At 35.7% G+C, this 26,604-nt stretch overlaps 1 protein-coding gene across 1 annotated transcript in view; it reads right to left on the bottom strand.

Annotated features, from left to right (window-relative positions):
- LMBRD1 (LMBR1 domain containing 1) overlaps nucleotides 1-26,604 on the bottom strand; it is a 129,614-nt gene that overhangs the window by 83,002 nt on the left and 20,008 nt on the right. Inside the window, exons 4-7 of the mRNA XM_036072669.2 lie at nucleotides 20,068-20,165; nucleotides 17,927-17,994; nucleotides 5,858-5,946; nucleotides 2,784-2,857 (exon numbers count right to left, since the gene is read on the bottom strand). Coding sequence (XP_035928562.1) covers nucleotides 2,784-2,857; nucleotides 5,858-5,946; nucleotides 17,927-17,994; nucleotides 20,068-20,165 — 329 coding nt within the window. The remainder of the gene's footprint in view (nucleotides 1-2,783; nucleotides 2,858-5,857; nucleotides 5,947-17,926; nucleotides 17,995-20,067; nucleotides 20,166-26,604) is intronic.

The following is a 26,604-nucleotide window of genomic DNA, read 5'->3' as shown; positions in this document are numbered from 1 at the left end:
TGCATTCTAAAAACATAAGGTTCTTCTAAGGATATCTTAACTAAGTCAGTATGATTATTTTATTTGGTTTGATTATTTAAATGACAATTTTCACAGCTTGAGTTAGAGTAATATAAAATATTAGTTCAAAATATTTACTTTACAATACTAACATTCCTACAGGGAAGCCCTCTTTCAAAGAATTTAGTAATTTCACAGATTTTTCCCACTCCCACTCATCACTGCCACAGCTTATGTAATTCAGAGCCACCAGAGTAACAGTGTTAAAATGTAAGACAGATCCTATTACTTCTCCATTTAAAACCTTCCAATGGTTTCTAATCTCAACCAAAATAAAATTCAAAATCCTAACCATGGTGCATAAGGCTCTATATTAATTTCTCATCTAAACTTCAGCCTTCCTTCCCCTTGTTAACCGAGCTCCAGCCATACTGACTTTGCCTCTTTGCTATTATCTGAACACTGCATACATGTGCCTACCTCAGGATTTCTGCGCTTACTCTTCCTTCATGGCTGGCTCAGTCACTTTACTCAGGTCTCTGTTCAAATGTTAGAGAAGTCACTCCTGATCTTTATAGTAGAACCAGCCTCCAGTATTGTCTATCCCATTATACTGCTTTATTTTTTTCATAGCAAATACCATTTGACTACTGGAAGACAATCTTCCATGGGTCTCTAATTTCTTCACACCTTGCAAACCAGGCACAAATGCTCATTTTTTTCTATACTATCTTTTCAAGGATGTTTATATAGAAAAATAGCCTTGGAAAACAAAGATAGCATCTTCCTCTGGAGCAAAGGGCAAGCAGACTTACTGTCCATTATAAAAGCTTCAGCTTCCATAAGTTCAAAGGTTCCTCTTCTATATGGAAGTATCATCTGGTGCACTTCACATTACCTCATGGGAATTGGAACTGAGGAAACCAGCAAAGGAAAATGCTAATGCTAAGGCTATTGTTATTGCTGTAATACAAAGGTCTCTCTTTGACCCAGAAGTCTTGCATCTTTAGCCAACAACCACAGAACTGTAACAGGCTACAACGAGGGTAAAATCTTAGACCTTTCATAGTTCTTGATGTTGACCTTACATATTGGTTTCCTCTTTTTCCATCTGTTTCTCCTGACTAATCTTTTATCAACTGTTATATACTCATTTTCCTACAGTTTTCAAAGCACTTTTACACAGTATCATTTGACCTTCAAAAAACCTCTAAGAGGCATTTTTTTACTCTCATTAATGAGAAAGACCCTGACCCAGGAAGGTTAAAAAACACGCAAAATCACCTTAACACATCAGTCACAGAATAACAATTAGAGTTGAGGTCGAACTCCTAATTTGTTGTTAATTTGTGACTGCTTCTTTTTTTTTTTTTTTTTAAAGATTTTATTTATTTATTTGACAGAGAGAGATACAGCGAGAGAGGGAACACAAGCAGGGGGTGGGAGAGGGAGAAGCAGGCTCCCCACTGAGAAGGGAGCCTGATGTGGGACTCGATCCCAGGACCCTGGGATCATGACCTGAGCTGAAGGCAGACGCTTAACCAACTGAGCCACCCAGGCACCCAATTTGTGACTGCTTCTTAAAAGAAAGAGGAGTGCCTAGGTGGCTCAGTTGGTTAAGCGTCCAACTCTTGATTTCGGCTCAGGTCATGATCTCAGGGTTGTGGGACTGAGCCCCCTGTTGGGCTCCACACCAGGCATAGAACCTGCTTAAGATTCTCTCTCTCTCTTCCCCCATCTGCCCCTCACCACCCCGCTCACATTCTCTCTCTCCAAAAAATAAATAAATAAATTTTAAAAAGACAAATAAATAAAGATAGCACACATATATTCTGTGAGATGGAAGGATAATTACCACTAATAGTATGACAAATTCCTTACGTAGTAATCCATGAAAAAATGGCAATAAATAAAACAGAGTATCCAAGTAAGCACCTGACATATTAAAATGCATGTATTTTAGACTGCTTTTATTCTAAATGATGACCCTTGAATAATTATGTAACAAAATTAGATTCTGCTATCACATTAAAAGCCCATTTCTTTCATGTCTAAAGAAAGATATATTGGAACAATATCCAAAAATGTTTTCTTTATAACCAGTATTTCCCATTTCTGTAAGAATTAAGAATTCTGTAAACATAAACTCAATTAATCTGGAAAGGTTCTAGATAATTTAAAGCTTCCTACACCACTCTCTTTCAAGAGGTAGGTAAGAAGTATTTATTGTTGGTTTTTCCTCTATAATTTGAGCAAAAAAACTCAAAAAACAGACTGTACACAAGTTTGGCAGGCTATAACTCATACCTTACTATCTCCAGAAAGACTGGAAAAAAAAAAAGTAGTCTCTCAGTGTATAAGATTAGATTCTATACACTAAGGAGATATCACATTATATAAAATATCTAAATTTAAAAACTCTATATACCCAAGTAGGATGAATCTACTGCATCAGTAATAGATACTGATCTACAGTTCAAAGTTCTAATATGCTTATAAATCACTAAATCTACTATGGCATAATATATAACCATCTTCAAGGCTCACAAGTTATAAAATTTGTTTCTGAATATTCAATTTCAAAAATATAGATAAAATGATTGTGACTAAGTAGTTAAAAATTTACTCTCCTCTTCAGTAAAGAAAACTTAAGAAAATGAAGAAGCAAGCACTAAAATATTAAAGAGGAAAATATAATTAATTGAATACATGACTAAGGTAAAATGAAATTGCTTCATAAAGTAATTTCTTAATTTTAACTCAATTATCACCGTTACACTTACTGTGTAAGTTATAGCTGCCAACATTCCAACCAAGGTCAGAGAACTAATAGAAAATGACAATGCAGCTAAACCATCTGCAAAGGAAGCAGAACGTTGTTAAAAATGTACACATATACTATTCAAATGTTTATATTCAAAAAATCAATATAAAGATATAAAAACTGGGTTTCTTATACATTCTTAAAGAATAAACCCAATGTATATTACCTCATCTTTGAAGTGCCAACTCCAAGGGGAGAAAATCTCTACACTCAACATGGGACTCGAACCCACAACCCTGAGATCAAGAGTTGCATGCTTTATTGAGCCAGCCAGTGCCCTGAGAAAAGAGTTTTTAAAAGGATCTTCACAAATTGATTTGCAAAAATCTTTTGGACTGAGATTTTCTTTCTTTCACTTCTTAAAATTAAAGAGAAAAATTATTGTCTAATTATTGAGCCTAAAAAGAAATCAGCAAAATATTAGATGCTCAAAAGGTGGCAAAAAAACTGTCCTAGACTTTCTGAATGGCAGTCCTTGAGAAATAACATTACATAGGAAAGCCACTGACATTGACTACTTCTCTTCCCTCTGCCCGCAATCCTGATATTCCTAGTTTCTTTCTTAATTTTCAAATAAGTTTTCAACATATAGCCTAAAACTAAATCTTAAAGAGTTTATTTCATTCTTTAATTTGAAAGGAGCTAGACTGCCCATCTGGCAGGAAAAAAACAAAACCAAATAAAAAGCGAACACAAACAAAAAATAAATTCAAACAAAGTACTAACAGTAAGAATATTATGTTAACAAGTTAGACATAGTAAATTATTTAAGGGAAGGCCAGTAATTTGGAGGCAAGAGTGACACTTTTAAATAATTATACTACAGGGGCGCCTGGGTGGCTCAGTTGGTTAAGCAACTGCCTTCGGCTCAGGTCATGATCCTGGAGTCCCGGGATCGAGTCCCGCATCGGGCTCCCTGCTCGGCAGGGAGTCTGCTTCTCCCTCTGACCCTCCTCCCTCTCATGCTCTCTGTCTCTCATTCTCTCTCTCTCAAATAAATAAATAAAATCTTTAAAAAAAAAAAAAAAAAAATTATACTACATTATACAATGAAACACTAAGCAAATTTGAATATTCATAAATGGGAGTAATACTAATTTTTTCAGTTTTAATATAGGTCCTATTGAACCTGTTTTGATCTAGTTAAAATGCAGGTCCTGTGGAACCAAATATAATTTTAATTTAATGTATATTAATCTTTCATGAATAACAATAAAATCAGAATTATTTATCTTCTTAAAACTCATGTCTCAGTTTTATGTAACACCTCAAGAAAGCATATTATTAAACAAATTCATAAGCTGCTATGCAAGCCTAATTTTTAAGCCTTCATTTTGTAAAACTAAAATACTAGATTTTATTAAATCAAAGACATTCTGATGCTATATCTTCTTGATCTTACTAGAATTATGAACAGAAATTGTTCATAAAACTAGGAGAGGTGTGCCTGGGTGGCTCAGTCAGTTAAGCATCTGCCTTCGGCTCAGGTCATGATCTCAGGGTTCTGGGATGGAGCCCCGTGTTGAGGTCCCTGCTCGGCACGGAGTCTGCTTCTCCCTCTCCCCCTCCTCTGGCCCCTACCCCCTGCTTCTGCACTAATAAATAAAATCTTTAAAAAAAAAAAAACCAAAAACTAGGAAAGATCTGGTATTTAGCTGATAGCAATTTTAAGGTCTATCACTTATAAAACACATCCCAATATCAGAAATATAAAAATGTGGGAAAATATGCACCCTACAATTGATAAAATGGAGTATTATATTAACATATTTGGCCAGTCAAAAAAGTTAATATTACTAATACCATTAAGCAAAATGTACTCTAGGATATGGTGTTTAAGATTTGAGATAAAAGAAATAATGTTAAGACTAAAGAGCATGAGATTACAGAAATTAGAATACTACAGTACCTATATAATTACTGATTCAAGTTATACCAATACTCAAAGACTAGTGTACAACTTAATGTTTAAGGCAGAAGAGTAGTTACTCAAGAGACCTGAAGGAGTTAACTATGAGAAAAGAAGCAATTTATTTCTCAGTAATGGGATCAGGTGCATAAATCCTGACAATTCAGTATTAATACATGCCAGGACTGCTATCCTAGTTCTTGCTAGTATCAGCAAGATATTAATGGACCACAATTTACACAATGAAATCTTAAGTGGAAAGCAAGAAAATTAAGAAGTTGTGCAACACGGACTCTAAGACTTAATTTAATCATCATTTAATATTATATCTGGATAAAGAAAAAGAAATGCTGCTCAAGACTGTATAGTACTTACTAAAAAGAATACAAAAGCAATAAACATTTTTCAAGTTTATAAAATAAATATTGTAGGTTTCTTTGAAAATAAAGTTATTACTAAGTTCAAATGCACATGAAATTCTGAGGAATAAGATACACATTCTTATTTGATATCAGTTTCTAATATCAACTGTACTTTTCAATGATTGAGCATCTTTCTTAACCTAACCTCCTGAACCTGCCTATTTTTTTCCTTCTAAAAACCTAAGTCACACTGATAAAGTTAAGGGAAACTTCTGGAAAAGCAATTCCAAAATGTTTTGGTGAGGTAAATTTATAATAAAATATTATTTCATTCATATGAAACCTCTGTAATTTATATTCCACATAAAAATTATTTAATGATGATCAAACAGCAATATGTAGTTCTCTCACTGGCTAAAAGTTAAAAATAAAAAACAATATATCAAGCACATTTCTTTAACATATTCTATATAATCCCAAGTGAATTAACAAACATCGAAATTATAAGACCTTCACTGCTAAAATACTTTGAAGATTATATTTTTGTTTCGACTTGGTAATTGTATGAAGAGACTTAACTACATAATAGCTAGATGTGAGTCTAACAACACAAGGCTCCCAATTTTTCTAGCACACTTTTAACCACAAGTCAAAAGAACTGTGAGGTTAAATTCTTAACACTGTAGAAAGAGACTACTCAAAAAAGTCCCAAGAGTCATAAAATATGAACTATTATGAATATTTTTAAAAAAGAATACTTACGACTACTTCCAAGTTCTTCAAACAGGAACTTCACTTTTTCCCACTCTGTAGAATTTTTATTATTAGGAACATTCAGAGGAACAAAAGCACTACAAAAAAGAAAATAAATCTGGTTAATGGCTGTAAAGATAAAAATTTAAATAAAAGGAAATGGTCTAAAACTCAATTCCTTTTTTTTTTTTAAAGATTTTATTGATTTATTTAAGAGAGAGAACAAGAGAGCACAAGCAGGGGAAGCGGCAGAGGGAAAGAGAGAAGCAGGCTCCCTCAATCCCAGGATCCTGGGATCATGACCTGAGCTGAAGGCAGATGCTTAACCAACTGAGCCACCCAGTCACCCCTCCAAAATTCAATTTCTAGTAATTTTTTATACAAAGATCAACTGCCCCCACCACACACACACACAAATTAACAAATCAAATCTGCACCATGTACAGAGGGATGTGGTAAGTTTCCTACCTATGTGTTCACCATATTATAAATTTCTTTTAATAGCTTTATTACTGCATTCAATATAATTAGTTTCCTTTGCAGTACTATGTATTTTATTTTTTGCATTTAAAATATTTTGAGAAGGAGCCATGGGCTAAAGATGATCAAAAAGGTCCATGGCACAAAAAAAGTTAAGAATTTCTATAATAGGGGGCGCCTGGGTGGCTCAGATGGTTGAGCATCTGCCTTCGGCTCAGTTCATGATTCCGGGGTCCTGGGATCGAGCCCCACATCGGGCTCCTGGCTCAGCAGGGAGCCTGCTTCTCCCTCTCCCTCTGCCTCTCTCCCTGCTCATGCTCTCTCTCTCTCAATCTCTGTGTCTCAAATGAATAAATAAAATCTTTAAAAAAAAAATTTAAAAAAAAAGAATTTCTATAATAGATCAGAAGAACAGAATATAAATATATGTAATGATTTCAATATATTTATATACATAGAAAAGAATAGAAAGGAAACATATCAAAATGCACAGTAAATATCTTATTGTGAGACTAGGGATAATTTTTACTTTTTTCTTAGCATTTTTTTATGTCATTCAAGATTCTAACCAACACACATTGTGAAAGTAGTTTCTTTTTATTTTTCAATCCACAGCTGAAGGGGCATCATAAAAATAACAGTGACAGCTAGCTTCCCAGGACATGCTCTAGAGGCTTAAACTGGGAGACAAGAGAAGACAGACGGACGGAAGGAAGGAAGGAAGAAAAAGAAAGAAAGAAAAAAGAAAGAAAGAAAGAAAGAAAAAAGAAAGAAAAAGAAAGGAAAGAAAGAAAGAAAGAAAAAAAGAAAAGAAAGAAAGAAAGAAAAGAAAGAAAAAGAAAGAAAGAAAAAGAAAGAAAGAAAAAACGAATGAACGAACAGGGAAATAATCAAGAAAAAGAAAGAAAGAAAAGAGAAGGGAAGGAAGAAAGTAGATATTATTTTAATATCTAGTCAGAAACAAGATTAAGGTAAAGCGCTGGGTATCCCTGAAATTGTGTATGTGGAGAATCAAACAGAAATATAAGAAATAACTCTAATACTACCTCCTTTCTAACCTAATTTTAATTGTAAACAAAGCACAAAGATCTATCCTCTTTTGTAAAGAGGAAATACTAAATGAGTTCAACAATATAGTAAGTATCTAATAATGTGTGCAAGTAAAACAAAGTAATCATTCTATTTTTTTTTTTTAAACCTTTTCTCCTTGGTACTACTGATACTTACTATTCTTACAAAAAGATGAATGGTCAGAGCATGTCAGGAGGTTATTTAAATTTCTAACTATTTGCACTGATGTGCATTTACTACACTCTTAATCTTGGAGACTTACTTCACACCACTTTCAGAAAGAAAAGTGATTACTCACACAGAGTTAGAGGAATAAATGCAAAAAGTTCATCATTGCTCTGGTCATAAGATTAAAAAATAAAAGCAGTAAAGTGGAATCAAAAAATAAAAAAAACAACTCTTGCAAATTATACTTCTATAATGATATTAACTTATTTATCTGCATTTGAACAAAAGTATAAACCAAGCAGGTAAAAACCACCTATATAATATCCCTCAATTTTTTTTGGATGGAGTTTTTTTTCCCGATATATGTATTTTTTGAAAAGTTTATTTTGAATTTGTTAGTTGGGAATGACCAATTCTATAAGTATGGGAAAAATTTCTATGTTGTATATAGTATCACCAAGAACTTTCTATGACAAAAAAAAATTTTTTTGTTTTGTTTTGTTTTTTTTAAGGTCAAATGGCCCAAACTACTCTCAGAATGACTTCAGAAAAATACTTATTTTGAGGAGATCCAGCAGAGTAACATTTTAGCGCTTACTTTCAGGTAGGAACTACAGGGAGTAACAAAAGCACAAACCCCAAAGCCGGTTCTCCTCAATTAGGAGAATCCTGTCACCAGGATTGTATAATCTAAGAAACAGATGTGAAATATTTTCACATAAACTAAGAAAAACATGTGTAGGCTGAATTCAAGAGTTAAAACTAAATTCATCTATACATCCTGAACAATAATATTCAAAACATTTCACAACCAATTTGGCAAGGGCACAAAGTAGTCAACAGACACACTGGCCTTAATTCTGGAAGACCCTGCTGAACCAGGCTTTACCCTTTAAAGAGGCCTAGGATGGGTAAGAAGACTCAGGAAGGCAGAGCAGCAGCTGACTGATATGCAAGCATTTCAACCTCTTAACAACCCGAAGGGGCAAACTAATGTTCACTGGCCAAATGTCAGCCTGTAGACAAAGATCTATAAAGAGAAAGGAATACCTCCCAACAGATGCAAAGGCAACTAAAACTAAAGTCAGATGTGTCTTGAATATAGATACATCAATTTTGATGAGGAGGCAGCATTTAATAAGTTTATCAGCCATTTACTAAATGATGATGATAGTAAAGTAACCAGGAGTAAGAGTATAATGAGATTTATGTGGTAGAAAGTACAGATATTTTCTTAATCTCAATCGCTCTCAAAATAAAAATGCATAAGGAGAACCTTAGCTTCCAAAAACACCCATACTAGATCAAGATAAGACCTGGAGCCTCAAAAGGTTATAAATTTCTCTTACAATCTTAAAAAACAGTAAAACTGAAAAACCGCTTAGTAAAAATACTTTATACCCAATCTGACTCACTGTATTAGTTTAATACAGATTATCTCTTACGGAAAAGACAAAGGAAAGGCTAACGAATTTCAGCAGATATGAAACTGAAATGATAAATTCAGTAGAATAGAAAATAAGATTTTCACATCTTACACCCAATCACCAGTCATGTTTATCTTCCAAATAGCTTATCAGTTTCTTTTCCTCTCTGCTCTCTTTGTAACTACTCTAGTTCAGACCCTCATCTGTCACCTTAACTATTAAAATGATTACATGATTGGTCTTCCTATCTACCATTTATATTTCAATTCTCCAACCCAACTTCCAATTGCCCCTTTCAAACGCATCCTTCATGGTGCTGTAACTCTTAGATAAATTCATATATAATTACTTTCATGCATTCACACACACACAAATGTATACACATCTTCACTGTCTTTCAATTGTTCAGCAAGATAAAATTCAAAATTTCTTAAATGTTGTTTATAAGACCCAGTCTACCTACCTGGCTAATCACAGCCTGTCCCTTACCTACACAAACACCTGAAACATCACATCATACTTTTTTTTTTTTTTTGTACTGAGGAGGGTGAGAGTTAAAATTCACATTATATGTAGGGTGCCTGGGTGGCTCAGTCAGTTGAGTGTCCGATTCTTGATTTTGGCTCGGGTCATGATCTCAGGGTTGTGAGATTAAGCCCTGCGTCCAGCTCAACACTGAGTGAAGAGCTTGCTTGGGATTCTCTCACTCTCTCTCCCTCCTTTGGCCCCTCCCCTGCCCCTCTTGCGCATTCTCTCTCTCTCTCTAATAAAAAAAAAAAAAATAGGGGCGCCTGGGTGGCTCAGTCAGTTAAGTATCTGCCTTTGGCTCAGGTCATAATCCCAGGGTCCTGGGATCGAGCCCCACCTTGGGCTCTCTGCTCAGCGGGGAGCCTGCCTCTCCCTCCCCCTCTGCCTGCTGCTCTGCCTACTTGTGCTCTCTCTCTCAAATAAAGAATCTGTTTCTTGGTTTCTCTCTCTCTCTCTTTTTAAAAAAAATTCACATTATATGTTTTACATCTTTCTTCAAATATTCCATGTTAACTGCAGCCTCTCAAGTTACCATAATGTTATGGACTCAACTCGTCCCTCTAAAATTCATATGTTGGGGCGCCTGGGTGGCTCAGTTGGTTAAGCGACTGCCTTCAGCTCAGGTCATGATCCTGAAGTCCCGGGATCGAGTCCCGCATCGGGCTCCCTGCTCGGCAGGGAGTCTGCTTCTCCCTCTGACCCTCCTCCCTCTCATGCTCTCTGTCTCTCATTCTCTCTCTCGCAAATAAGTAAAACCTTAAAAAAAATAAAAAAATAAAAAAATAAAATAAAATTCATATGTTGAAGTCCTAACCACCAGTGTGATGATATTTGGATACTGGGCCTAAGTATCCAAATGAGGTCCTAAGGGTAAGGTTCTAATCCAATAGGATTGGTGTCCTTATAAGAAGAGGAAGAGACACTAGACAGTTCTCTCTCCCTGCTAGCGGAGAATAAAATAAAGCCCATGTGAGGAGACAGTGAAAAAGCAGCCATTTATAAGCCTAGTATCTTCAGCAGAAACCAAATTTACTGAAACCTTGATCACAGACTTGTAGCCTCCAGAACTCTAGAACTGTGAGAAAATAAACGTTCACTGTTTAAGCTACCCAGTCTGTGCTATTTTGTTATGGCAGCCCAAGTAGATTGATACAGATTTTGGTACCGTTAAGTGGACTGCTAATGTAACAAATACCTAAAAATGTGGCTGTCTCTCTGAAACTCAGTAATGAGCAGAGGCTGGAAGAGTTTTAAGATGCAAACCAGAAAAAGCGTAGCCTGCCTTGAAAGTGAAAAGAAAGGAAGGAAGGAAGGCAGGCCCCAAATGGAGTCACTTGTGCTAAGCCCCACCAAGATTTAATACCTAACCTCAGAGCAATTTCAGCCTCTCCCAGGAGTAGAATTTTAAACCAATCAGTCTGGAATTTCCTAGTAAGGTAATCTGCCTGATAAAAACCCCCTGCTTTGGGCCCCTGGGTGGCTCAGTCATTAAGCATCTGCCTTTGGCTCAGGTCAGGATCCCAGGGTCCTGGGATCAAGCCCCACATCGGGCTCCCTGCTCCATGGGAAGCCTGCTTCTCCCTCTCCCACTCCCCCTGCTTGTGTTCCCTCTCTCACTGTGTCTCTCTCTGTCAAATAAATAAATAAAATCTTAAAAAAAAAAGGGCAGCTAGTTCAGTTCTCATCTTGAACAATCAGACAACTGCTTAAAAAAAAACAAAAAAAACCTGCTGTGCCCTCAGGGAAGGTGATCTTGCCTGAAACAATTCCCTCTTTGAACTTCCTTATCTCACCTCCTTCTACTTATAAAAATCTTCCATTTTGCATAACTCCTTAGAGCTTTCTACTTGCTAGATGGGATGCTGCCCAATTCACAAACTGCTGAATAAAGCCAACTAGATCTTCAAATTTACTCGTTTGAATTTTGTATTTTAACAAAGAGACTATTGATAAAAATATGGATGTTAAAGGCAAGAGGGAGGACTCAAAAAGAAGAGTTATAGAGAAAGCCTCTGTTGTCTTAGAGAAGACATATATCATCATGAATAGAATGTTGGTAGAAGTATGGACACTGAAGGTCATTCTGGTGAAATCTCAGCTAGAAATAAAGAACATGTTATTGAAAACTAAAAGAAGATAACTTGTAATACAGTGGTAAGGACCTTTGGCTGAACTGTTTTTGTGTTTCTGTGGAAGGCAGAACTTTTAAGAGATGAAATTGGGTATTTAGCTGAGGAGGATTCTAAGCAAAGTGTTGAAGGAGCAGGATGGTTTCTCCTTACTGTTTACAGTAAAATGTGAGAGGAGAGAGGTAAGGTGAAGGAACTACTCCATCTGTATTATAAAAGAATGATGAAGCCTGTGTTAAGAGTGTGGCTGAACAACCACCTGATAAGGAGAGGAGTAAGGGTGGAAACCATGGGTTTAATCAACCATCTCAGCAGAAGCCAGGAATAGTGGTAGGATGATACTAACAGGGACACTGCCAATTTGAAATAAAGGGAACAGAGATGGGACAAAATAAGGTAGGCTATGAGATTTTGGGGATTCTACAGGGCAGGATGACAGAATTATTTAGCTGAGAACATGCTTTATCCTTCAAAAAAAAGTATCCAAAAGCAATTCAGTTATCATCAGGGCTGCCACTCCCACCACAGGCCCAGGGGGCAAGGCTGCTTCCTCCTTGCTTTCCTCAGTTGTGGCCACCAGGTAACTGCTATAAAGAGTCGAGGGAGCAGGACCTAGGCCCAGAACCAAGAGGGCAGGGCCACTACCTAGGGCCATGGTGGTGACCCTACCACCTACCCCTCAGTGGGCCTAGAAAGCAGAGCATCCAACCAAAGATAATTATTCTTGAGTCTTAAGATCTAATATAATTTGCCTTGTTAGGTTTTGGACTTGCTTGGAACCCATAATCCCTTTTTTTTCTTTCCAATATCTCCCTTTTAGAACAGAAATGTCTATCCTATTCCTGCCCTACTATTCTATTTTTGAGGCACATAACTTGTCTGGTTTCAATGGTTCACTGCTAAAGAAGAATTTTGACTCAGAATGCATCATATTTCAGGTCTCACTGAGACCTGATTTAGGTGGTATTTTGATGAGATTTTGGACTCAGAACTGATGCTCAATTAAGACTTTGGGGGCTGCTGGGATGGGATGAATGCATTTGTACATAGTAAGGTCATGAATTTTGGGGCGCCAGAGAACAGAATGTTATGGACTGAATTTGTCCCCACAAAATTCTTATGTTGAAGGCCTAACCCCCAATGTGATGGCATCTGGATATAGAGCCTTTAGGAAGGTCATCAGTTAAATAAGGTGGGACCCTAGTCCGATGGGATTGAGTCACTTTAGGAAGAACAGACACCAGAGAGCACTCTTTCTCCCAGTGAGAGCACACAGGAAAGACAATGTAGGACACAGTAAGAAGGCAGAAGCCAGGACGAGAGTTCTCACCAGAAACCAAACTTGCCAACATTCTGACCATGGACTTCTAACCTCTAGAACTGTGAGAAAATAAATGTCTGTTATTTACAGCACTCTAAAAAGATGAATACACTTCACATGCTATTTATCTTTTTTCTTTATTTAGTCTGAAGACAAATTTCCACTCCTCAAATTTCAATTCAAATATCATTCCTTATTAGGTCTTCCCTGATTCTTCAAGGCAAGGCTAGGAACTTGCTACTCCATCGTCAAAACCTAGGATTTATCTCTTATTAGAGCACTTAAATATTATAGCCCAAGTTATGTATTTATGTCTCTCCTCACTGTGACCCTTGAGGAAAGAGACAATGACCCTCCATCTTTATCCCCAAGACCCTGCACACTACATAACAAAGTGCTCCAAAGATGTTAGCTACATGAATTAGTTAAACCTCAACCACATTTTTACCATAAAATTATCTACTGTTTTAAAAGAAAAACATACATCACTTAACAAAAACTAGGAGTAGGTTACCTTCAAGAAAATTTCAGGAAATTTAGTCAATCACTTAATCTAAATGTATACCTCATTCAAATATGGTAATGAGAAGAACCCTACCCTGGGTAACAACATTATTAGTCTTTCATTCACAAATTTCAGGCTTGTGAAATACAGGAGTACACATACTCTCCCCTCTATCAGTGCCCTCAGCTAATGACCTCAAATATCAATGAGAAAACAGAGGCCAATCAGAGAAGAATTCTTTCATTTGCACACAAAATCTAAGAATCCACTTGCACATCTTTTCATTTTTATTGCTCTTATAACAACAGAGGAAATATCTTTCCACCTTAATCAAAGCCTCCCACCTGTATGGGTGCTTTCTATGCCATTCCTTCTCACCTATTATCCACCTGAGAGCCAACATCATCAATTCAATTACAAAAGGACCGCAATACTGAGACAGGCCGGAGGTGGCACAGGGAATAATATTTAGCAATCCTTCAGCTTATCTTTTACATTTTACAAAAGAAAAATCTCATTTTCTCATTGGAGCTAGATATTGCTATTGCAAGAGCAGTGACTAAACTCTGACTTCCCTAATGCCTGATTTGGTGGCTTACTCATCATCTCTTCCTGACTGCCTATAAAACTTACCATGAAATAAACTGAGATTCCAATACTCCCCCACAAAACCTGCTCCTCCTTCAGATTTGCCTATCTAAGTTGATGACAACTTCACCCTTTTCTGTGTAGCAAAGAATTTGGCTTTGCCCAAAAGAGGTGCGACTTTTGCCCACGGTTCTGGCAGGTACTCAATGTCTTTGTTTAGGGCAGGAGCTGACGACATCTTAAGTGGTGAGCCAGAAAGACCAACCATGTGATTTTGGGTGAGAACTTCGGGTCATATGTAGTCCACTGTCCTGGAGGCTGAGATAACCATGTGAGCAATCAATCAATCCGACTTGCCTAAATAACAGTCTCAATAAAAACTCTGTGTTAAGGCTCATGTGAGTTTCCCTGGTTGGCAGTACTCCATGCATACAGTCATACATCAATGCCAGAAGAGTAACATATCTTGAGGACAATGGAAGGTTCATATTTGAAATCCTCCCAGACTCTATCTTATTTATGCATCTCTTCTTTTGGTTGATTTTAACCTGTATTCACTTATAATAAATGGTAACAATGAATATAATTGCTTTCAGTGATTTCTGTGAATCCTTCCAGAGAATTATCAAACCTGAGAGTGGTTTTAGGAACCTCCCAAAGTTGCAGGTGGTGTCAAAGGTGAGAGAAGTGTTCCTAAGACTTTGCAGTTTGGCCAACTGCAGGTACATTCTCAATTCACCTTTCTCTCACACCCCACCTATGTATCCTATCAGAATATCCTGCTGGCTCTTTCTCCAAAAGGTAGGCAGAATCAAATCACTACTTCTACCATCATGCCTTGCCTTGGTTATTACAACAGCTTCCTCACAGATCTCATATTTCTACCCTTACCCCCATAAACTCAAATCTTAAAACACCATCCAGGAACCCTGTTAAAATGTCAGATTATGTCGCTTAATGACAAAAGTCCCTGATAGCTTCCCATCTCTCTCACAATAAATGTCAAAGTCCTAACAATGGCCTATGATATCCTACTAAATCTGGCAGCACTAGTTACCTCTGGCCATATCTTCAGCTACTCCAGCCTTCATTCGCTCTACTCCAGCCACACTAGTTTCCTCGCTTTGTCTTAAATATGCCAGATAATTTCTTGCCTCAGGGTTTTCCATCTGTTGTTTCCTCAGACTGGAATGCTCTTCTCCCCACATATATTCATGGCTCCCTCACTTCCTTCAAATACCTTCTCAAATACCACCTTCTCATCAGTGTCTTCCCTAACATTTCACTACCTCAACACAACCCGTTTTTTGTTTATTTTCTTTCTCTGCCCCCCCTCTAAACCTCTCTTGAATGCATGCTCCCTGAAGAGAAGGAGTTGTCTTTTCTGGTAACTGCTGTTTCACCAGCACCTTGTACGGTATCTGGAACATACCTAGTACATAATAATATTTGGAAAATAAGTGAATGTTATATTGTTCAAAATGGCTGGTCAAACTGTTGCTTCTTGTTACTAGTATATTTGCAAGGAAACATTTGCTTAACTTTTAGTATACTGCTTCTAAATAAATAAATGTCATCTAAAGAATCTGTTAAAACTTTATCAGAATTGTGCAAAATGTAACTCTAAATGAGGACTGAAGATAATACTCCATGAAAAGAACAAATAAATTTACAAATATATCCCCAGACACCTTTTGTCTAGGACAGATACTCTGGCTGCTATAAAGATTTGTGGTTTTACTGATGGTTCTCAGCCACATTCTAAATCAGAGATTACAAACTACTGTTTGTAAATAAAGTTTTATTAGAACTCAGCCATCTGTTTGCATCTTGTCCATGACTACTAGAAAGGTACAAGAGAGTTGAGGAGTTGCCACAAAGACCATATGGACCTCTAACTTAAAATATTAACTATCCTTTAAGAAAAGTTTACTGACCTCTCTTCTAGATAATTTAGGTTTCTAAATGAGAGACCTTCACATTAACAAAAGCAAATTCACATAACTGTCTTTCTTAAAAAGCCAAAAGAGAATTAAAAATATATTCAATAGCAGGGCACCTGGGTGGCTCAGTTGGCTGGGCGACTGCCTTCGGCTCAGGTCATGATCCCAGGGTCCTGGGATCAAGCCCCGCATTGGGCTCCCTTGGAGCTGCTTCTCCCTCTGACCCTCTCCCCTCTCATGCTGTTTCTCTCTCTCTCTCGCTCTCTGATAAATAAATAAATAAAATCTTTAAAAATATATATATATATTCAATAGCTAAATAGAAAAACTACTAAAAAAAATTGTCCTTTCAATAAGTACTCTTTTTTCATGACACATCAAGGCAGACAAAGGGTACTGGGAATATGCCTTGATTATAAAGCATTTGTATTCCAAGAAGTCCTGGAACCACAAAAGGTTACTGACCAATTTTATTCCACCACAAGTTGTATTCAATAAATGTCATTTTTTTATTTACTGAAATTTCTTTTTTTTTTTTCTTTTTTTAATTATTTAAGACCTTTATTAACAGGTGTTTGCCATTTGTTGATTTTTTTGAAAAAATCAAGTTGTAAATTTTTTATTACAAATTAAAAATGAGGTTCTTAAAAATCTCAACTTGACCAGATATGAAATAATTTAAAAACCTTTAAAGGTGTATTGAGAAAAACCAGGTTTTTTTTTTTTTTTTTTTTTTTTTTTTAAGATTTTATTTATTTATTTGAGAGAGAGAGAGCACATGAGAGGGGGGAGGGTCAGAGGGAGAAGCAGACTCCCTGCCGAGCAGGGAGCCCGATGCGGGACTCGATCCTGGGTCTCCAGGACCATGACCTGAGCCGAAGGCAGTCGCTTAACCAACTGAGCCACCCAGGCGCCCCAGGTTTTTTTTTTTTAAAAAAGAAAACACGTTTGTCATTACCAAAAAGAGACGTCTTTAGGTAAAAATAATAAAAACCCCATGCTGCATAGATAATGCAGATAGTTCTATTTATCTGGTCAGTGGGCAAAAAGCAAGCACGTAAGGTCTTCAGCTCCAATCTTTTGCTCATTTCTTATTGCTGGAATTTCATCTTCATTTCTTCGTGTTGGATGACTAAACCGGATGATGGTAGAGATGGTAAGCTATTTACTGAAATTTCTGAGACCAAATTATAAAAAGAACCTTTTAAAAGCTTATTAGCACCTCACATACTTCCTAACCTAAAAAAACAAAAGAATCAAAACCTATTTTAACAAGGAGAAATGTCTTCCATTAACAAGGACAAATGTTTTCCAAAGAGAAAATGTTAAATGTATAAAAAAATATGCAAAACTTTATTGATATTAGTATAAAACCTTAAGGAAGAAGATTTAAGAAAGGAACTCACTGACAAAGATTAATTCAAAAATTTAAAGACTAATGCACCAAATCTGAAAAGATGCACAGAAAGGTTTCATCAAAGAGCTGTTGATAAAAATGGAAAAACTGCAAACATCATAAATGTCCAAGTAATCATCACTAGAAGATTAAACTGTTGTATGCTAAAAGGAAAATGCAATACAGTCAAAATTGATGAAACTACATTTACTATTTCTAAAGAGATGCCAATAGTATGTCAGCAAGTAGATTATCAAGAATTCATAAAATAAAATCACATTTGTGTAAAATTATAACATGGAGGGTATATGTATGGGGGAGAGCACTCTGCATGTATCTGAGCACATAAAATGTCTAGGTAGAACAACATATATAAAAAAGGTTAACTGTGGCTATTGCTTGGTGGCAATATAAAAGGTGGTTTATTCTTTTTCTTACATTTTTTTCCTAGATTTTTCTAAATGAGCCTTTATTATTATTATGTTATTTCCATTTTCAGGGGGAAAAAAAATCAAGACTTACCCAACTAAAAGAAGAAGTGCACAAATTACAGCAAATCCCAAAGTATACTTGAATGCCGTTTTAATTTGCTGGAAGTCAGGGGAAAAAAGTATACCATTTACTAAGACCTTTAAAATATAAAATAGTCTTAAAAAATAATATATAAAATATTCTTGCTACAGTGTAACAGTACTTTCACATCAAATGTACATTTATGTGTAAATTTGTGTAAAATTTCCTTGTTGAAAAATAATCGTAAAATTTAAGGAAAAACAATGTAATGCCACATCATAAGTTATCTTTGCAAACCGTACTAGACTTTAAAAGTCTTTTCAATGATTAGCCCTTATGGAAATCAGTACTCAAAAGCATAACCAATTCTTCAGTGGGCATAATCATTAGTAAAATTATCAGAATATTTACTAATATATTCCCCTAAACAGGAAGCAATCAGAATCTATTATACCCCTCCCCCAATTCATTAAAATGGGTTATAATAATAAGTACAATAAATATTCAATATGCATGCGTGTATATATGTACATATTTTATATATAATGTATATTATATTTATATAAAATAAAAAATATATATATAGAACATATAAATATATAAAACATTTATCATTATCTTTGTCCAAAGACAAACACAAAGCTGGATATTCTAAATATGGAAAGAAAAGTTAACCTCAAAAAAAAAGGTTAAATCAGTAAAAAAACAAAAAAAAACTATATTTGTCTCTCAGATTAATGAAGTCTCTAAAAGTCACCTTTTAAAATTTAAATTCATGCTTCATATGACAAATTCTTCACAAAGGAGTTAAGACAATCTTTAGGAAAAAACCTAAAATAAAGGTTGAGGAGGATTTTAAGATCTACCAAAGAGTTGGGAAAGATGAACTTAGAAGAAGTGAAAAGAGAAAGCATGTATCTCATTCCATTTTTAACATTAAATTCCTAGCCACCCACTTTACCTTACATATGTTGGGTTTACAAATACAGAGTTACATAAGTATCTGCAAATAGTTAATTTTGACTTTCTTTATAAATATTTAAACATCTTATTTTTTTCTCTAATAAACTGTACTGATTACCACTTGGAATCACTTAAAATATTGTTATGTACTTGCTCCTTATCTTAATGCAAACACTTTAAGGTTTTAATAAACATGATTAAGAATAATGCTGGCTTTTAAGTGAAAGCTATATATATATATATATTTGTATTTAAATACAAAACATAAAGAAGGTATAAAACAAATTCCTGTAACTCAATAAAAAGACATTCCTTTTATGCTGCTTTTTCCCCTTAAATTAGAAAAAATGTTCAATTTTAGCAAATACCTTTCAACATACAGTTTCTTCTTTGACCTATTAAATGACTATATATTAACAGATGTGCCGATTTTAAACTGCCCATGCAGTCTAGAGATAGGCCCAACTCAGTTATACTATATTAATATATTTTTAAGATACCTCTGAATTCAATTTGCTAATATTTCAGTTAAGATTTGTATACCAATACTTAAGTGATGTTGGTCTGAAGTTTTGGACATGCATGTATGTTATATTTATCAGATTTTTATATCAGTGTTATCCTGGATTAGTAAAAATAGTCTGCAAGTGTTCCTTCTTTATGCCCTACAATAGGGGTCAGCAGACTGTCCTGTGGGCCACATGTAGCCCACCTCCTATTTTACTGGATCACATCAAGCTCATTAAGTATTATCTCTGGCTACTTTCACAGTACAACAGCAGACGTGAGTAGTTGAGACAGAAACTATATGGCCCACAAAGCCTAAAATGTTTACTACCTGGACTTTTAGAGAAAAAGTCTGCCAATCCCTGCTCTAGAATTGCTGTCTAAACAATAGTCACAAGTCACATGTACCTACTGAGCTCTTGAAATATGGCTAGTTCAAACTGACTCTTTGAAGTGATAATACTTGGAACATATTACATTAAATGCAATGTATCATTAAAAATAATTTCAACTGCTCATTTTTACTTATTTTAATAAGTAGAAAGAAAATTTAAAATTTCACATCTGGCTCACATTGTATTTCTATTAGACAACACTGCTCTAGAATAAATTCAAAGTCCTGTCATTCTTTGAGAAAGGAAATAATCTTTCCTCCTCCCCCCTAAAATAAACATACTTACAGTACATTTACTAGTATCATCATCATCCTTTTCTTCATAGTAGAAGTAGACAAAAGGGATCCAGAAAAACACACAGAATAATATAACAGAATATAAGGCTGTGGAAAGAAATAATAAGCTGAGTTCTACTGAATACGTATAAACTTAATAACTGTTATATATATACTTACGTGAGTGTATATTAACATACAAATTAACTTACCAAATTCACATTTACATACCAAATTCACTCCCCCATTTGATCCCTATACACATAACTCTATGTTTATATGTAATATCCCAATCAGCCTTTTCTGATCCCTGCCCCAAGAAATCAACAGCACTATTAGATAGATCATAAATCAAGTTAACCATGGGGCAATTTCCAGCAATAATGATAACAATTATGCCTATAGGGGCCCCTGGGTGGCTCAGATGGTTAAGCATCTGCCTTCGGCTTGGGTCACGATCCTAGGGTCCTGGGATCGAGCCCCGTGTTGGGCTCCCTGCTCAGCGAGGAGACTGCTTCTCCCCCTCCCTCTGCTTCTCCCCCTGCTCGTGTTCTCTCTCTCTCTCTCTCTGTCTTTCGAATGAATAAAAAAATAAAAATAATAAAAATAAAACAATTATGCCTATAACAAGTGTAGCTGCTAATATCTGAGCTCTTACTACATACTCAACACAATGCAAGAACTTCCTATGAACCAACTCATTTAAATGAACATTAACTTTTGGGGCAACTGTCTGGCTCAGTTAGTTGAGTGACTGACTGGACTTAGCTCAAGTCATGATCTCAGGGTTGTGGGGTCGAGCCCCATGAGGGACTCCACGCCCAGTACGGAGTCTGCTTGTCTCCTTTCTCCCTCTGCTCTTCCCCCTGTTCGTGCACGCACACTCGCTCACTCTGACTCTCTCTCTAAAAGAAATAAAATCGTTAAAAAATAAATAAATGAGCGTTAACTTTTGTATTCCTTCCAACTTAAAATCAAGTGAAGTTGACACATTTTCCAGTCACTCAAGTTAAAGAAATAGTTATATATACAATACTATCCTTTTGGTACAAATAATTTCCCCAATCTAAGTTGTAAATATGTCGTGTTATAAAACTGATCTTATACAAATCAAGACCAAGAAAAGGTAAGAATGGTAAAAGAGGAAAATCAGATTCAAAGCTAACTGATACGAATTACTATTTATATGCTTTAAAATAATATTAGAGATTCTTTGACCCAGTAGTCAAATATTTTTTAATTCAATGTATTACTTAAAATTTGAACAGCCAAAGTATATTTAACAATAAAAAAAGAAAACAGAATAAACAACTTTTTGAGGCTTCACAAACCTAAAAAAAGTGCTTTTAAAATCATCTGTGAAGGGGCACCTAGGTGGCTCAGTCAGTTAAGCGACCGACTCTTGATTTCCGCTCAGGTCATAACCTCAGGGTCCTGAGATGGGAGCCCAACCTAGGGTGTGAAGCCTGCTTAAGTTTCTCTCTCTCCCTCTACCCCTCTCATCCCCCACCCCAGTGCACATGCTTTCTCCCTCTCTCAAAAAAAATAAATTAAAAAAATTTTTTAAATAAAAAAATAAGGGACGCCTGTGTGGCTCAGTCAGTTAAGTGTCTGCCTTCAGCTCAGGTCATGATCTCAAGGTCCTGGGATTAAGCCCCACGTTGGGCTCACTGCTTAGAGGAGAGTCTGCTTCTCCCTCTCCCTCTGTTCCTCGCCCTGCTTGTGCTCCCTCTCTCCTTCTCTCAAATAAATAAAATCTTTAAAAAATAAATTAATTAATAATAATAAAATAAAAATCTGTGAATTTACATTTATTTGCATGTGCCTAAGTTCACGGAAAGAGTGACCATGTAATTATATAAAACAATCACAGGATAATAGTTATTATACTCCTTTGTAAAAAAAAAAAAAAAAAGCATTTGTTAGTAATGTATAACTTCAAATACTTACTCTGTTAGAAGGAATGATTATATCAGTTATAGAATTTTTAAACATGATCTTAATACTTGCTAGTACTATCCCATTTATCTGGAGGCCACTTATGAAACAGCCCCCATTAAATGCAGCATAGCTACAACTCAGCAAACAAAGCCCTAAATAACCAATAGAAAGGTAAAAGGTAATTTTTATTGACCAATCATAAAATAATTGTCAGCAAACTGAATTCCTGCACTACACATATTTAGTGAAATGCATGTAGTCTTTTAATATTATAAGAAACTAATAATGACAGTAAATCTTTAAAGGTAATGAATATTGGTGTTCCTATACAAAACACAGAGTACAGTTAACCCCTGAAGTTGGCTAAGGCACCAAGTCCCTGCAGAGGTAAAAATCTACACATAATTTTAGACTCCCCAAACCTTAACTAACAGCCTACTGTTGACTGGAAGCCTTACCGATAACATGCAAAAACAGTCAATTAACACGTATTTTGTAGGTTACATGTATCATATACCATATTCTTAAAGTCAGCAAGAGAAAAGAAAATGTTAAGAAAATCATAAGGAAGAGAAAATACATTTACAGTATTACAGTATTATACTGAATTTATTAGAAAAAAATCCACATTAAGTGGACACAACACAGTTCAAATTTGTGTTGTTCAAGGGCCAGCAATAGTTAGTACTAATATTTCTATTATAAGTCTAACAGCCAATGGAAATAAACATATATTCAAAAATGTAACCAAAATAAGTTTTTAAAAATTAAAAGTAAAAGGGACAGGACTATAAATCACTCTAAATACCATTCTAATATTATGATTAAAATGATCAAATAATTTGTATAGAACAGGAGAAACCCTAAACTAGCATAACAGAGTTTAATGAGCTGATAGCCATATCCCAGAAATTTTGATCCAGTAATGTTTGGCTTCACTCTCAGCATGTTGCTTATGTCTACTACTTGATGGCCTAGGCCTTCATCTGGCCAAAGAGCCTATGGCTATTTCATAAACATTCCTGGTATTCGGGAACTTGTGTGATCAATGATCTTGTAAGTTTCATAGTTAACATCATAGTCAATTAGCAGAACAAGTAAAAAATTAATTCCTATAATTCAAAAAATACAAATAATCCATTTTTTAAAGTGGACAAAAGACAGATACTTCACCATAGAAGATATTAGCCAAAGATACAAAATGGCCAAAAGCACATTTTAAAAGGTGCTCATCATCATTAGTCATGAAGATGTAAACTAAACCCACAATGAGATACACATATCCAAAAGAATGGCTAAAATTAAACTGGCAATACCAAGTGTTATCAAGAATGTAGAACAACTGATAGTCCCATACTTTGCTAGAGGCAGTGTAAAGTGGCACAACACTATAGAAAACTGTTTAGTAGTTTCTTACCAAGTTAAATATACAACTACCATATGATCCAACAATTCTATTCCTCTGACAATGAAGAGCAGCAACATATGCAAAGGGTTTCTGCCCAGAGAAGCCTGCCTGAGTTAGAGTCCAGGGCTTTTACTGGGGACTTGTAAAATACGGACATTTGCCTGAGTGACCAGCTATGATACCAAAACTACAGACCCAAAGCAGGAAAGCAAGTATTGACTGAAAATCATATGTTTTGCACAACTGAACAAGCTGGTACTGCAAGGTTCCATACTCAGCTATACAAAACCACCTTATCAATTAGTAATACAGAGTACATCCAAGGGCTAGGTTCACAGGAGTTAGTCAAGGGTCAGCCACACAACCTGAAAGTATATGGTAAGTGACAAGCTCAGGTGTCTTGCATTAACTCTTTATTTTCTTTTCTTTTTAAAGTAGGCTCCATGCCCACTGTGGAGCCTAACGCAGGACTTGAACTCACAAGCCTCCTGAGATCAAGACCTGAACTGAGATCAAGAGTCCAATGCATGGGGCATCTGGGTGGCTCAGTCCATTAAGCATCTGCCTTCAGCTCAGGTCATGATCTCAGGGTCCTGGGATCGAGCCCCGCATCCGGCTCTCTGCTCAGCGGGGAGTCTGCTTCTCCCTTTCCCTCTGCTCCTCTCCCCCACTCATGCTCTCTTTCTCTCTTCTCTCAAATAAATAAATAAAATCTATAAAAAAAAAAAAGTCAGATGCTTAACCGACTAAAAAACCCAGGCATTCCCTGCATTAACTCTTTCATAACAAAAATGTTCTTAGCAACATTATTCACAGTAGTCAAAAACTGAAAATGATCCAAACGTCCATCAACAGGTGAAAAGATAAGCAAACTAAATGGTATTATATTTATACGAATGACTAGTATACAGCAATAAAAAAGAACAAACCATGGTTACATGAGATGAGGATGAATCGCACAGACCTTATGCTAAATAAAATATGCCCAAACACAGGAGTACATTTTCTACAACTGGACTTCAGGAAGTTCTAGAACTGGCAAAACTAATTTATTACAACACAAGTCAAAAAAAGTGGTTGGGACAGCTACTGACTGTAAAGAGACATGAAGATGTATGGCAACCAAAACTCTCATTATGTTGCTGATAGAAATAACCAGAAAAAGGCAGTTTCTAGCAATCAACACCTGGGGGAAGAAAATGGGGAACACACACAATTCTGAAAAGACTCTATAATATCCCCTCAGCAGTCTGTGACTCAAAATAGGTGTAGAACAACTGCTCTAAATCTTTGTTTTGCCAACGCCACACTCTAAATAAACTATCCTCCAGAAATCTGACTGCTCTTTTTTCATAAAGATCTCTCCCGTATCTTTATGCGTCTTCTCCCTGCTTCTCCCTCTCTCTCTCTCTGCCTGCCGCTCCCCCTGCTTGTGCTCTCTTTCTCTCTCAAATAAATAAATTTTAAAAATCTTTTAAAAAAATGAATAAAGATCTTTTCCTTTAGCCCATAAATGTTAATTTATAAAGAAACATAAGTTAATTAATTAACATTTTTGTGTTTTGGATCAGTTCTAATGTCCAGTTGGGTTTATATATCTATAAATGAAAAAAAAAAAGTTGCTGTTACCACTATCATGAAACTGAGAAATTGCTTCTTTTACAGCTCTACTTCTACTGATAGCTATTTTCAAAGGAAAATTATTCTTAACCCAAACAGTGATGACACTCTCATATCCTGACATCTTTATAAAGTATGCTTTTACTTGTAAATGTTTTTGTTAAAAGACTGCTACTAGCAAGTGAAAGATAAACAGACTATTTGGTTTAATAGTCCCACTAACAACAAAGAAAACGTATTAAGAACAAATTTTAAAACCTCATGTCCACAAAAATTGGCAAAAATTAGACTCATAAAACAAGTTCTTTTTTTTAAAACAACTTAGCAAGAACTAGCAAAAACAAGTGAACAGACAGCCATCAATTCTTAAAAGGACATAGACAAAAACTGTGGCAAAGAATATATGATAACTGTTATGATCTTTTCATATACACAAGCTACCTTTTAAAAACTGTATATCATTAAATTCTAACACACATGAAAATTAACTTGGATTAATTGGGCTTTGGGATTTTTAGACATTCTTTATTCCTCACAACTACTGATGAAAACACCAAGACAAAGAATAACTTGGTCAATATTGTGATAGTATAATTAATCATTACAAAGCTTTTTTTTAAGAGGGTCAAAGTATAAAGATATTCTGGGAATTCTAAAAGCCTTCTAAAATTATCCCATTTACCCAGCTGAAGATATTTGGGGTCAAGACTGCTAGCTGTATATCCAGATACCCATTTTCATTTCAGCTGGTATTCCCCTTTTTGTCCTTCCCCTTTCCTCCTGTTTCCTGCCTGAAATGGATATATGATAGCTTAAACTCTAGCCATCATTTTGGACTTTGGTGACCTTAAGATGGAAATCATGTACTAAGGATGGAGAGCAGATGAAAACAAAGCAAAACAAAACACAAGTTTAAGATCCTCATGATGCTGCCATCTGAACCCTGGATAGCCCAATTCTAAACTTACTTTAAGTGAGATTTAAAAACCACTATACTGTCTTAGCCATGTATTTCCAGTCTGTTAACAGCCGTCAGGTGTAATTCCTGAAACAGAATCTGATATGAGAAATGGGGGAACCCAAACATTCACTCCTGAACTATCCTGAGCCATTGGTGGTCCTGCCTGTGAGCCATGAGTGTAACAGATCTCAATTAACTTTTACCATTGAACATGGTAGCATCATGAGGTGCCACAGAATATCCTGGGTTCAAGATACAGTTCTTGCCTTCACAGTGTAGCAGCAACTCTATTTCCCTTAATAACCAGCATCAATCACTCCAGCCCACATGGTTAACTATTACTGTCTGTTCATTCAATAGAATAAGGCAACCAATGGTCAGGTGGAAATAATACCTCTAATTCAACAAAACTATTGTTTCATCCTTGCTGGAAGTATGCTCATATGGCTATTAAAAATTCTAACCAGCAGAACTCAGCTACAAGAAACAAGTTTTGTGGTTAGTTCATTAGGACTAACTGTACAAACTGCCATGCTCACTTCTATCCCTTAGTTATCAGACATGGGTACAAATTATAGGACAAAGAGACCCATGTAATGCTCACTGGTCCATAGCAT

Source organism: Halichoerus grypus, chromosome 9 (assembly GCF_964656455.1).
Source record: "Halichoerus grypus chromosome 9, mHalGry1.hap1.1, whole genome shotgun sequence".
NCBI classification, from domain to species: Eukaryota; Metazoa; Chordata; class Mammalia; order Carnivora; family Phocidae; genus Halichoerus; species Halichoerus grypus.
Note: the sequence above shows the minus strand (reverse complement) of the source record. Positions and strands in the feature narration are given on the sequence as shown.